General features: G+C 42.8%; 1 protein-coding gene across 1 annotated transcript in view; it reads right to left on the minus strand.

The window, feature by feature from the left end:
• LOC106815131 (oxysterol-binding protein-related protein 11-like) overlaps window positions 1-13,254 on the minus strand; it is an 18,785-nt gene extending 5,531 nt beyond the window's left edge. The window contains exons 1-14 of the mRNA XM_014819559.1: window positions 13,228-13,254; window positions 12,936-13,017; window positions 12,457-12,536; window positions 11,230-11,451; window positions 9,845-9,883; window positions 9,037-9,170; window positions 8,395-8,477; window positions 6,581-6,800; window positions 5,169-5,266; window positions 3,352-3,462; window positions 2,977-3,137; window positions 2,654-2,770; window positions 2,040-2,201; window positions 1,576-1,641 (exon numbers count right to left, since the gene is read on the minus strand). Coding sequence (XP_014675045.1) covers window positions 1,576-1,641; window positions 2,040-2,201; window positions 2,654-2,770; window positions 2,977-3,137; window positions 3,352-3,462; window positions 5,169-5,266; window positions 6,581-6,800; window positions 8,395-8,477; window positions 9,037-9,170; window positions 9,845-9,883; window positions 11,230-11,451; window positions 12,457-12,536; window positions 12,936-13,017; window positions 13,228-13,254 — 1,602 coding nt within the window. The remainder of the gene's footprint in view (window positions 1-1,575; window positions 1,642-2,039; window positions 2,202-2,653; window positions 2,771-2,976; window positions 3,138-3,351; window positions 3,463-5,168; window positions 5,267-6,580; window positions 6,801-8,394; window positions 8,478-9,036; window positions 9,171-9,844; window positions 9,884-11,229; window positions 11,452-12,456; window positions 12,537-12,935; window positions 13,018-13,227) is intronic.
• Window positions 13,255-13,403: the final 149 nt, after the last annotated feature.

Here is a 13,403-nt window from a genome sequence, read left to right on the forward strand (position 1 = left end):
TAACAAAGCGACTGAACTGCTTTTCTATTATTAAAGCCCATACCTGTTGTGAATGCTGAGGCTACAGTTGCCACAGTTTTAATTGCAAAGGCAAACTGTTTGTTGAACCAAGGTTTTTACGCTCCCTTAAATCATATTATTTTCTAAAGCCAATCGTGTCTTATACCACCCTTGAAGGCTGAATCAGTGAATGCTCGCTGTGGGTAGGCCAAAACCACGGGGGCCAGCCCATGGTTTCTAATCATATTGTTGCCTGCCAACCTGCAATTGCACATGCTGTCTGCAATGCATTAGAGATTAGGTGGGCCTGCAAAGTGTAAGCTGATAATATTTGCTTCCAAAATTGGCTACGCAAAGTCAAACAAGAATTAAGAGACTTATGTATAAGATGTCTGTGCTAGCCACACAATGAATTTATCAGCAGAACACTAGACACGAGATGAGCCACCTGTCGGCACTTGTTTTTGTTTAGAATTTTTAGTATCACAGGCGCCTAACCAAAAGGTGTGCACTACGCACCGACTGCAAATGTTTACGCTTATAACCGAGCAACAGACCTCAGATGAGTTCAGCACGCTCTGCGCCTCTTGTTTCTGTTATTCTAACTTCCAGTCGCGCGCACGGACGAGAAATGGGCGTTTGTTGGGAGGCAGGTCTTACAAATAGAATACAGGAATACGATAGAATATTCACCTCGTTTATATACGACACTTACGACATTTTCCCATTAGTGAATCCCCCTTAGAGCCAGCGTCTCCTCTACCATGTGGCGAGACATTATGCCATTGAATCTCGTCTAACAAGTTTTAAGCTATTTGTGCTATTGGCAACTGCAGGATCGCTAGTGGTGCAACACCAGAAGACTAGGCATGATGGCCATTAGTAGACATGTTATTTCGGACTGCCTAAATCCATGCCTGGCGCGCAAGCAGTGGCATAAACTATCACTTGTCCAATTTATATATATATATATATATATATCAAGAGCTACATAATAAACAGAAGAGTGTAGTGGAACTAGAGTATGACACTGTATTTAATTAACAGTGTTTTGCGCTAGTTTTTCAACTTGAATTTATCTATCAATATGCCTGAATAAATATATTCAAACTTTACCTTGCTTTTTATTCTCCTCCTTAATTCATATGACACCACAGTTTGCATACACTACAGTGTCATACTCTTCTCTATTATGTACTCTTGATATTAGGCCTTATATATATATATATATAATATATATATATATATATATTACATATATTTCATATAGCCTTAGGTAATAATACATAGTAAGCATGGTTTGTTGCTTTCTACTTTGCTTAGTCAGGTCTAATCTAATCTATTCTTGTCTAAATTTAAGGGGATGATTGTATTTACCCAATAGAAAAGAGAGAGAGAGAGAGAGAGAGAGAGAGAGAGAGAGAGAGAGAGAGAAAAGAAAGATTCAAAGAGAGAGAGAGAGAGAGAGAGAGAGAGAGAGAGAGAGAGAGAGAGAGAGAGAGGGGTGAGAGGAAGCAAGGAAGGGTAGTAGGGAGGTTGGGGAGAGAGACATCATTATATAGGTTATAACAATACCTTTATTGGGAAAGGGACGTTTTTAGCAGCCCTATCTTTCTCGTCTGCTCGTTGCATTTCTTCCAACTGCAAAATTGGAGGAAAAGTCTTACAAAACGCGTGATCAAGCTATTCTTGTAAAATTGTTGGTAAGTGTGTTTATACGTTCAATGATTAACTGCCATCACTACAATAACCTACCAACCTCTGGTGAAATGTTATTAACAGCAAGTTACATGAGTGCCCATGTTTAAACCAAGAACGTAGCTAACCCATTTTACTTGGGGGGGGGGCAAACGACGTGTGGTGTGTGTTCTGGGAAGGCTTTGGAAAGGTGTGTCTGTGTTCATGTAATGTATCTACATTTCTCTTGGGGGCAACTGCCCCTCCCCCTTTGGTAGCGATGGTCCTAGTTTAAATCCACAGCATTACTCGCATGCAACTTCACAAAGTAAGTGGTCAGACAACAAAGGGCGCGGAATTACGTAGTGTTTGTGCTCGCTGGCCAGATTCATGTTTCCGTTCTTCAGGCTCTCACTGACGTGCTGCCACAACCTCCGCGACTCGCCTTCATGCTGCTTCATTAGCGGGCGCACGCGTTTCGCAACGACAGCCATCTCCGCAACGTTAACGTTCTTACTCGTTCCCTGCAAGAAAGAAGTTGCAATATTTGCAACAATTCTCGCGATGTCATGCAGCCGGTTAGCTACGAAATGACACTGTCTATTTAATATCAAGGTTCAGATTTACTGTAACTCAAATTTTTCACTAACTTTACTACGATTGGTTAAGACAAACAGAGTCTGAGATTGATGTCTATGGACTGTGAGGGTCCTGTAATTGAAATGGTTGTATACTAAAACTATTATTTATTACGCTCATTTAGGGAAAGCTCACAGTGGCGTTTGTAGACTGTGGGTTTACTGTAACAAGAATGTTTATGAAATACAACCAATAGTTAAATACAGTCAGTGACGGAAAGCATGCAATGACGTTAATAGAATGCATGGGTTTATTGCAACTGAAATGTTTATCTAATAAAATCAATATTTAATACAATCGGTTGAGTGTGCAAACATCTGTCAGCATGCCCACGTACGTCTGCATAAGTGAAGTCCAGCCCACCACTCCAGTCGCCGCTAATGTGACAGACGTTCCTGCCCATCGGATCTTTCACGTCTGCCGTCACCCGATGCAGCTTTCCCCCATAAAATGGCTGAAAAGCAAAGATGACCTTAACTCACACTCTCGTGCCAATTCTCCCAGGCTATTCTCTCGTGCCAGGTTTAATCCCCTCCAACTTGTTTCCAGTCGACTTTCTTCTCACAGTCTTGCATTGAGTAATTGATCTTTTAGCACATGTATAAAGCTCTATTATAAGTATCTAAACACATCCCTATATCTTTCTATCTACACACGTACCTTAGTGTGGAACGTAGCAGTTGCCGCATACTTGGTAGAGGCACAGCTGAAATTTACTTTGCCACCCAGCTCGACCCACGGCACTGTCAGTATCGACCGCGCAAATGCGCTCGGCAGCTGGAAAATGTACTCCTCATCATGTTCCAACAACGTCAGGCTCACTGGAACACAAAGCAAACCAATAGCTGGCAAGAAGTCGACAGAAAAGAATGACAGCGTGTAAGTGATGTACCGAAATATGACACCCCCATGTTACACAAATATTTATTAGTAAGCACCTGAAATATTTTTGCTACACCTTTATGGGAACATCTTACCAATGACAGAGACAAAGATGCAAAGATAACTAGCTAACAAACGAAATCTATAGCACACCCTCGCCAACCATGGCCACTCCGATGGACATTCCCATGAACTTGGATTTCGTCCACACATGTGCATTCATGCACATATTTCTTGCAGGACACTCTATGTAAAATGCCGACACTGAAAACAGATTAAATCAATAACTGATTGACAGTTGCACAAAAATGTGTATGTGAATTCAATTTTGTGGTTCATTTAATGTTAAATTCAGTTACAGAGAAACTACACATCATATGCTGGACAGGCTGTACATACAGATATACAAAGAAGACCAATATGGTAAAAGGACACTGGCCTTTGTGGGATAGAACTTTGGTGTAAAACGCCAGTTAAGTAGGGTAGTTATGGCGATTGCAGGAAAGATATGAGCTGCTCTGAGCAAACATAGCCTATACAAGACATTGCACAAAAACGTCCGGCTTTCTAGAATTGCCCGTTGAGATGGCAGTCGTGCAGAATTGCAAATTAAATGACAATATAATCATCATAAAATAATACTGCGAGTGATGAATTTAACACTAATTGTCGGAACAGCAATCTCAGCCAAGACAATCTTCGCATAGCAATTCCTGTGGTGGGTAGGTGGGAAGGTAACCACACCAGAGGGTCAGGAGTTGGGACGGTGGTGGGTAGGTGGTACGGTATAGCCACAGCAGAGGGGTTGGGACGGTGGTGGGTAGGTGGTACGGTATAGCCACGAGGCAGACGGGTTGGATGGAAGTAAGTTATAGAGCAGCCGCACCTAGGCAGTTGGGGTTGGGATGGTGGTGGGTAGTGAGTAGGGTAACCACACCAAAGGGGTTGGAGATGGGACAGTGGTGGGTAGCGGGAGGTAGCTATACAGAAGCACTGAATTGGATAGTGGTAGGTGGTTAGGATAGGCCACAGCTAAAGGGCTGGAGTTAGCACAGTGGTGGTAGGTGGTATGGTAGCTACACCAAGGAGTTAGGGGGTTGAGACAATGGGCGGTATGGGAGGTCTAACGAGACACTTGTCGCATTGCAATTGTAGGCGTAGATGTCATAGCCCAAGGAGGTATGGTGGGAGCAGCCTGCTCTGGGGGCATGTATATGAGTCTGTACGCATCCCTGTGCTTGTGAAGAGCTGTCATTTTTCTCCTCGCGTCTTCGGGCACGTTCCATGATGACGAGTGGAATGTTTTCTCCAATTTATCGGGTTATAGGGTTTCTTTGCAATTGAACCCTACGACAATAGACAAGAGTTTACTGCATTGCTCACAGCACGTGCCTGTAATTTTTGGTTGTTGCTATGTTTCATTCAATAAAACAAGCTTTGTTGTTTCTATTTTGCGCATCAGTCATTAATCTAACCTATATCTAGAGCGGGCGATGAGTGGATTCCCCTTACCTAAGCTATATGAGTCATATATATATATATATTACATATATATATATGGGTAATACAATCATCCCCTTAAATTTAGACATAGATAAATTAGATTAGACTGATAAGCAAAGTAGAAACAACAAACATGCTACTATGTATTATTACCTAAGGCTATATGAAATATATGTAATATATATATATATATATATTATATATATATATATATAAGGCCTAATATCAAGAGTACATAATAGAGAAGAGTATGACACTGTAGTGTATGCAAACTGGTGGTGTCATATGATTAAGGGAGAATAAAACAAGGTAAAGTTTGAATATATTTATTCACATATTGATAGAATAAATTCAAGTTGAAAACTACGCAAAACACTGTTAATTAAAACAGTGTCATACTCTAGTTCCACTACACTCTTCTGTATTATGTACTCTTGATATATATATATATATATATATAAATTGACAATGATAGTTTATCACCTGTCGCCCAGCATGGATAGCAGTCAAATACCATTCTACTAATGCCATCATCCTATCTTCTGGTGTTGCACCACTAGCGATCCTGCAGTTCAATACACAATGAGCTTAATGTTAGACGAGATTCAATGGCATAATGCTCCCACTGGTAGGGAGACCTGCATCTAAGGGGGATTCACTAATGGGAAATGTCGTAAGTGTCCTATATAAACAGGTGAATATTCTATCGTATTCGTATTTATTTGTAGACCTGCCTCCCACAAACCCCAATTTCTCGTCCCCGACTGGGAAGTTAGAAAACAGAAACAAGAGCCGCAGAGCGTCTGAACTCATCTGAGGTCTGTTGCTACGGTTATAAGCGTAACATTTCAGTCGTGCGTAGTGACACCTTTGTTAGGCGCCTGTGATACTAAAAATTCTAACAAAAAACAAGTGCCGACAGGGCTCATCTCGTGTCTAGTGTTCTGCTGATAAATTCATTTGTGCATAGCAAGACATCTTATACATAAGTCTTCTTTATTCTTGTTTGACTTTCGTAGCCAATTGGAACAAATATATCAGCTACACTTTCGCACCCACCTAATCTCTATGCATTGCAGACACATGTGCATTGCAGGTTGGCAGGCAACAATTATGATTAGAACCATGGGCTGCCCCGTGTTTTTGCCTACCCACACGAGCATTCACTGATTCAGCCTTCAGGGTGCTATAGACAGATTGCTTTAGAAAATAATATGATTTAAGGAGCGTAAACCTTGTTCAACAAACATTTGCCTTTGCAATTAAACTGTGCAACTGTAGCCTCACATTCACACAGGTATGGGCTCTAATAATAGCAAAAGCAGTTCAGTCCTTTGTTAACAGTCAACAAATCAATGCTTAACCCTCCTCTTGAGGGTCAAAAGGTTATCCGACACTTACTCTTCGCATGTCAGCGGAAAGTACATTTCACGATCCTTTCAATAAAGCCATAAAAATGGTAGGTAACCGCTGAAACAAAAAAGTTTTTCAATCGCTCCGTCAGACCATGTCCTCAGAAAATGTCTAAAATCTGCCCTCTGCCCCATTGACCTTTGACCTTTGACCCCCCAGCTTCGACATCCCAACTCGTTTTCGGATTACCCCCCACGTCCCAAATATCGTGACCGTACGTCGAGCGGTTAAGATTTGTGCCCAACTGGACGGACGCACGGACGGCCGGACAATCATTGCGATTCTACAAGCTGCACCTGACTACGTCAGATGAGATAAAAACAATCAATTTCAATCGATAAACTCGATTATCACTCGACAATAATCGTAACATTTAATTAAATCGTCGATCCATGTGAGAAAAACTGTGACAATTTCCGCTCAACGAATCGCGAATCGCGACGAGCGAACAACGATGATGACGAACCGCAGGAACAGCGCCGGATGTCCCATAAAGTCGGCGAACATCTCGAGGAGGGAGCGCTGCTCCAGGATAAACGTCGGCAGCACGACGCGCGTCAGGTCCATGCCGAGCTTCAGCTGCGATAGCAGGTGCAGGATGACGCTCTTGTGGTCGTCGACGGCTCCAAGGTCGTGACCCAAGCACGCCTCCGCGTCCGGTTCCGCGTCGGCGGGGTCGACGTCGGCTGCGCGCAAAAAAGTAAAAACACCCGCCGGCTTTTGCAATGAAATGAGTTACCGAATCTACGTCGTCCGTGTGACATCGCGCGAGACGCATTTTTCACGTAGCTCCTTTATAAAATCGCGTTAAAAATACAGTTAGTGTTTCAATTTTTTTTTTTACTAATGCATATAGTTGGAAAATAACAGCTACTGCCTACACATCACTAGGTTTAACATATTATGCATTTGTTGGGTGTTCCCATAGACTTTAATATGATCGTTTCTCGAAGAAATCGAAAAATAAATAAACCTAGAAAAATTTCGACTCGCCTGTCAGCACACATATTATTGATTACTTCAGCATGAACATTATTATGAGTTCCTGCTATTATAGGCTATAAAACAGTAAATGAACAGCAAACGTGCACCTGCTATCTTCAGATTCACGATAATTAAATGATCAAACGGTCCCACAAAAAAGTGTGCGTAGTGACGTGACGCAAATATTTATAGATTTATACCTATCTCGAAATGTATACGAAGGTAATTAACTTAGTGTAGAGTAGAGACAGGGCTCCTGTCTCGCGAGAGCAAAAATCTTGTGCTAGGTTTGTTGACATATGTAAACAATCCAATTTGAAATGCAGTGTTGAGCGAGTGTTCTATGCCATGTTAGCCTTACTATATACAGTGGTGTTATGCAAAGAGTACCAGTATCAAAACGGATGAGAAAATATGAAAACAGTTGATAAAAACGTGTGAAATCCTCGCTTTAATTCGGGTTAGGGGGTATGCTGGCCTGCCTACGTTGCCCTGAGGCGTTCCCTGTTGTCAGAAAACCGCATTAGCAATGAGAAATTGAAGCTGAGAGCAAAGATCTCAGAAGTATGCGGACACTATAACTTTTGCACATGAAGTGTTGTGAAGGGTTTCCCTGTTGCCAGAGACGTCACAAACAGTGAAGATCTCAGCAGTATGCAGACGTCATTATTTTTTCACATAAAGTGTTGTGCAAAAGTTATGACTTCCCATGCTTAAATGATAACCATTAGTATTCCGTATGATAACCGCAAGTATGGGTCAGTGGGTTACGCGAGCCTGCCCTGGGGGTTCCCTGTTATCGAGAACATCACAAGCAGTGAAGATGCAGCACGTACAAACAAGTATGCAGACATCATAACTTTTGCACATGAAGTGTTGTGCAAAAGTTATGACTTCCCAGACTTAAATGATAACCGATAGTATGCATGTTTTGGGAAGCGGGGCCCCTGACATAGAGGGAATAGTGAAGTTTGTACTTACGATGATTGAACCCGACTGAATTACAGAGTACATGTAAACCAAGCTACAGTAGCAGTTTCAGAAAATGTTCCCCCACCGTAACATAAGATTCAACTACTGGTCGTGCAGACCATGAGCGGCGGCCACCTTGAAATTATTGTTGTTGCAATATGTAATCTAGTGAATTACGATACTCTACTAGAGCTATATGCAATCTCAGAAGAGAAATAATTATCTAGTGGTAATCTTAATCATGGAGCAGTCATAAGATGACATCATATTTCACGTTTCTGTGCAGTTTAGCATCGTATTCTGCAGCTATAGTTTTTATCTGACCTTCTGTGTACATGTCAGCTGTAGGTAAAGTCCACTTGTGAGTAATTGGTACAATTCTTCCCCCAATGTTGCATCCTGGTGACCTGCACAAGAAAAAAACGTTCATGCAACCTTCAAATAATTACGATGCCTTGTACATCAGACAACATTAGATACTGCATTAAAAAAAACATTTCACAATGAGTAAATTATAATTTAATAAATGGAAAAGGGAATCTTGAAGCTAATACAATAGAACCACACTCAGTAGTCCAACCACAGGGCTATTGTTTAAACATATCTTCGTTTAACATTCAATACAACATCTCCTGTTTTAACATTATCATTATAATAACAAATAAATAATATATGGGCTTTATTCACGCTGGTGATAAACAGAGCATGCATGCTACATCTCATACACACAAACCAATAATATATGACAAATTTCATGGTATAAGAAACAAACAAAGAGGAAAAACAACGACAATGCCCACCGCGTAACAGTTTGAAGAAACGTAGGAATAATAGGGAGTAACAAACGAGTGACTCAGTAGCAATTAATTAGTAATTAATAGGTTGATAAATTCACAAGTTAATATTTAGGTAATAAGGTCATAATTAGTTAATTAATTCGTAATTAATATGTAATTAGCAACTCACGCCGGCTGCAGCCACTCGACAGCGGCGCCAGAAGGCAGGTTCTTGTGAGTGTTGCTGTGTCGCTGTAGGATGGACATACATTGCTGCAGGGCCACCACGGCCGCCTCACTGCTCGCCTTCAGCACCAGCAGATCCTGCACAAATCAAGCCGCAATCCTCGATTCATTCTTGAATCTTTCACGATCATTTCTCGATTAAATCACAAAAATGAATCAATTTAGACAAATTTAGACTCACCCGTCAGTGTACATATGTTACTGATTGCTTCAGCATAAAAATTATTACGAGTTTCTGCCGTTATAGGTTATTATATTAAAAACGTACACTCCTGATCTCGAGATTCGCGATAATGGTGTTTTCAAATGCTCCCACAAAACAAGTGTACGTAGTTATGTGATGCAAATATTTATAGACTGGTACCTGTCTCGAAATGTATACAAAGGTAATTAACCTATTTTGGAGACAGCACAGACCGAGCCGCAAATAATGTTCAAGCTAATCATGGCATAACTTTTGCAGTTTTTGAAAGATGCAATGATAGTGTTGTCACATTGTGGCCAATGTTGCTGCAGATAATAAATGCAACTGACCTAACCATCCGACCAAGATACCCACACCCGCCTAGATCTCATTGCTAGGTGGGTTAAGCTAGAACGGTTTATACGTGGTGTTTTGCAGTCGTGCAGGACAAACTGATGACTTTGTGGCACTTCGTTGTCAAGTATTTTCGTTTAGAATGTTTTATATCAACACCGACTGGCTAGAGCCTCCTGTCAACCAGGAGGATAGGTCAACTTTCAGAACTCACCTCATCTACACAAGTAACCAGTCCTGATCCAGGCAGCACCTGTAGAAGATATTTGATGAAATTCGTCAAGGTATCAGAAATAATATATTACAGGGATTAGTTCTTTATTATGTTCCACTGAGCTTCCCATTAACCCCCACTTAAAATTTCTCATTAATATATTTTCAAACATTATACTTCTCTATATATATAAAGTTGTTCAGCCGAATTAGTTCGTACTCGCATAACTAGAGAACTCCGCAGCCTAGAGGAAAACTAAAGACATTTTCAGAATCAGCACGTCTGGGAAGTGGTTCTGGCTGAAACAAAAATTTAAAAAAGTTAAAAAGTTAAAAATTCATAAAAATTCTATTCATCAATAGATGGCGGTGCGTACAGATTCACATCACGTACGTGTGAATCCATGGGTATACCCTTAACGGCGCAGTGGCCTAATCGCTAGAACATCCGTCTCCTACACCGGGATTCCGAGTTCGAGTCCCAGCTGGGGAACTTATTTTCCACTTTTTCCCTTTTTTTCCCTTTACCTACCTCTTTAGTATGTATTTTTATTTTTTATATTTAATGTCTTTTATCTTTTGATTTCTTATTATTTTTTACTGTTTGGGATGGGATGCGATGGCATGCAATGGCATCGGATGGGATAGGATGGCATGAGATGGGATGGGATGGGATGGGATGAGGTGCGATGGGATGCGGTGCAATGGGATGCGGTGCGATGGGATGCGGCGTGATGGGATGGCATGGCATGGCATGGGATGACATGGGATGAGATGGGATGGGATGGGATATGGGATGGGATGGGATGGGATGCGGTGGGATGGGATGGGATGGGATGGAATGGGATGGATGGATGCATGGATAGATAGATAGTTAGATTTTTTGGTGTATTTTCCTTTCAACCAAGCGGTCACCAACTGAGTAATGCCACTGATTTCCCCGGGCAACGCCGGGTATCCCGCTAGTACATTATAATATTATAACGTGTCTTGAAGATTTAACATTGCACACATGCATCCTACCACATTACCATGGAGAAATTAATGAATCAAAGTTATTTTTGCATGTGAAGATTACATGTTTTTCAGTGTTATGTGCTATAATATGTGTTTCTGATAACTACACTGTCCTATTAAAGCTCTTCTGCTTTGACTGCTAGAAGATTTTACCAAAACATCGACTTGTGGCTCTGCTATGATCATGAGAGACCTTTCCTGCAGCACACATATGCACGCATGCACGCACACATGCACATACGTATGTATGCACATACACATACACAAACACGCATGCACACTTACCACGCACACACACGCACGCACGCACGCACACACACAGACACGCGCACGCACACACGCACACGCACACACATCCACCACACGTACCTCTATCGCGTTGACGACGGCGTTCTTCTGCTGCTCCGTCTGCGTCAGCACGTCCCTGACGGCGTGCATCGACTCCCCGCCCGCACCGCCGCCGCCGCCGCCTCCCTGCTCGTCCGGCTGCGAGCGCGGCGAGTCGCTGAGCAGGGCCGGCCGGCTGCGGCCCACGCGCGGCGACCGCTGCAGGCTCGATGACGACTGCACGCGCTGCAGCGGAGGATTGCTCTGCAACACAGCGGCACCACCTAGCTCTGCAACTGCCGCGATCGTCGGGACGCGATTTCTTTCAGTCTGGCGACGATGTGACCCAGCACGTTTTTTTTACGCCCTCACAAAGTTTAGAGTGGCGTTGTCGATCGACGACAGAGCCGGAAAAGCAGCGTGAATACGGATGCGCGTTTTGTAAACATTCGCACTTTATCTAGGAATTTGTCTTGTTTAGAAATAAAATATAGCAATTCGTAAGCCTAATTCGTAGCTTAATTCGTATGGACATAATAATGGCGCAATATGGTAATAATTATGAACACTAATTGATTCTAGACAATCAATGCAATGAATACAATTACAGTGAACACACTGTAAACAAAATACAAAGTAGACATACCAGGCCCGTAGCCAGCTTTATGTTGGGGGGGGTTCGTTTTTCAATGTTAGCAATTTGCTTGGCAGGGGCGTGTACAGGATTTGTACCAGGGGGGGGGGGGGTCTGAACCGTAACCCAAAGTTAGAGCCACGCGAAGGGGGGTCTGGGGAATTTTTTTTAGAAATTTTTTAAATTACACCCCTTTAGATGCGTTTTCTGCGCGAGCAAGGGGGGTCCTGGACTCCCTGGACCCCCCCTGTACCCGCCCTGCTCGGGCGCGAAGCGTCCAGCGAGGGAGCCAAGCGACACGAGCGGGGGGAGGGTGTGGGAGGGGGTGTTCACTGTTCACCTCCCCGCACGATGGAGATTTTGCAATTATTAACACTAAAATGGAGCGACCTGAGGTGAAATTCTTGCAAATTTTCAACAAATTATTTTTTTTGCTTGGGGGGAGGGGAGGCTCGGGGGGGGGGGGTTCGTTCGAACCCCCGACCCCCCCTGGCTACGGGCCTGGACATACAACGCATCTACTGGCAAGGGAAATCGCTTATGTTGAATCTAGTATAGCACTATTTGTCCTACTTGACAGATGACGTGTGTGGCTGATGTGATGAATTGAAATGAATCCAAAAATGGTTACTCACAGCAGCAAGATTATCTGTGTGGATCTCAGTAACAGCTCGTAATCGCGACACCCAGTGCTGTCTCTCTTTCGCATCATAAGCTGAAAGCCGATCCGGGCATTTCATTACATGGTAATCGCTTGCCCAATGCAAGATTCACGTTCTCGGAAAATGTAGCGTAAACCCAAAATATCCGATAGTCAAGCAAAATTTGAAAGGAAAGAACATCGGTCATGTTATAAACACAGTGCAACTGTGACAACTGGAGCAGGTGGTGTTAATACAGTTTATTCAAATTACTTATTGAACTTTCTTTGATGAAAAAAAATATTAAGCAGCCCGATTAATTTGATATCCATATCGAGGCAATCATTCGTGCAAGCATATCAGTTGTTCTGTTATTCATCATTCAGCCTCAAACAACTAAGAAAGCAAGATTGGGTCACTTCTAGGATAGGAAGAATCCTCGAACACGCTACACGACCCCACGTGGTACATACCTCTCAGTCTGAATGCGTCGCCTCCGACCGTATTTACTGTAAATGTGTGGGAATCCTCATCACTCGGCGATATCACAGCTCCCTGGTAACGACGCAATATGTGAGGCATATGTGCAAGTGAACACTCATCAAAGAAACACTAGGATAGCATAAAGGCCTCCGCACACGGTGAGATTCGTGCTCGGCACGAATCTCACCGTGTGCGGGGATGAATCTCACCATGTGCAGGGTCGATTTTGATGCATTTTGATTGGTTCCGGCATTTTGATCAGTTACATGACCTACAGTTCACCCTCGTCGTAAGATCCGTGCTCAGCATGAACCTCACCGTGTGCGGGGGTGAGAGATTCCTGCTGCGCACAAAACTCACTCTCGGTGCTCAGCACAAATCTCACCATATGCGGGGGCCTTAAGACTCATAGGATTAGCTGATCTGTCATTGTGATGACACAATTCCAAGAATTGCAA

This window comes from Priapulus caudatus, unplaced genomic scaffold, assembly GCF_000485595.1.
Source record: "Priapulus caudatus unplaced genomic scaffold, Priapulus_caudatus-5.0.1 Scaffold1048, whole genome shotgun sequence".
Classification (NCBI taxonomy): domain Eukaryota; kingdom Metazoa; phylum Priapulida; class Priapulimorpha; order Priapulimorphida; family Priapulidae; genus Priapulus; species Priapulus caudatus.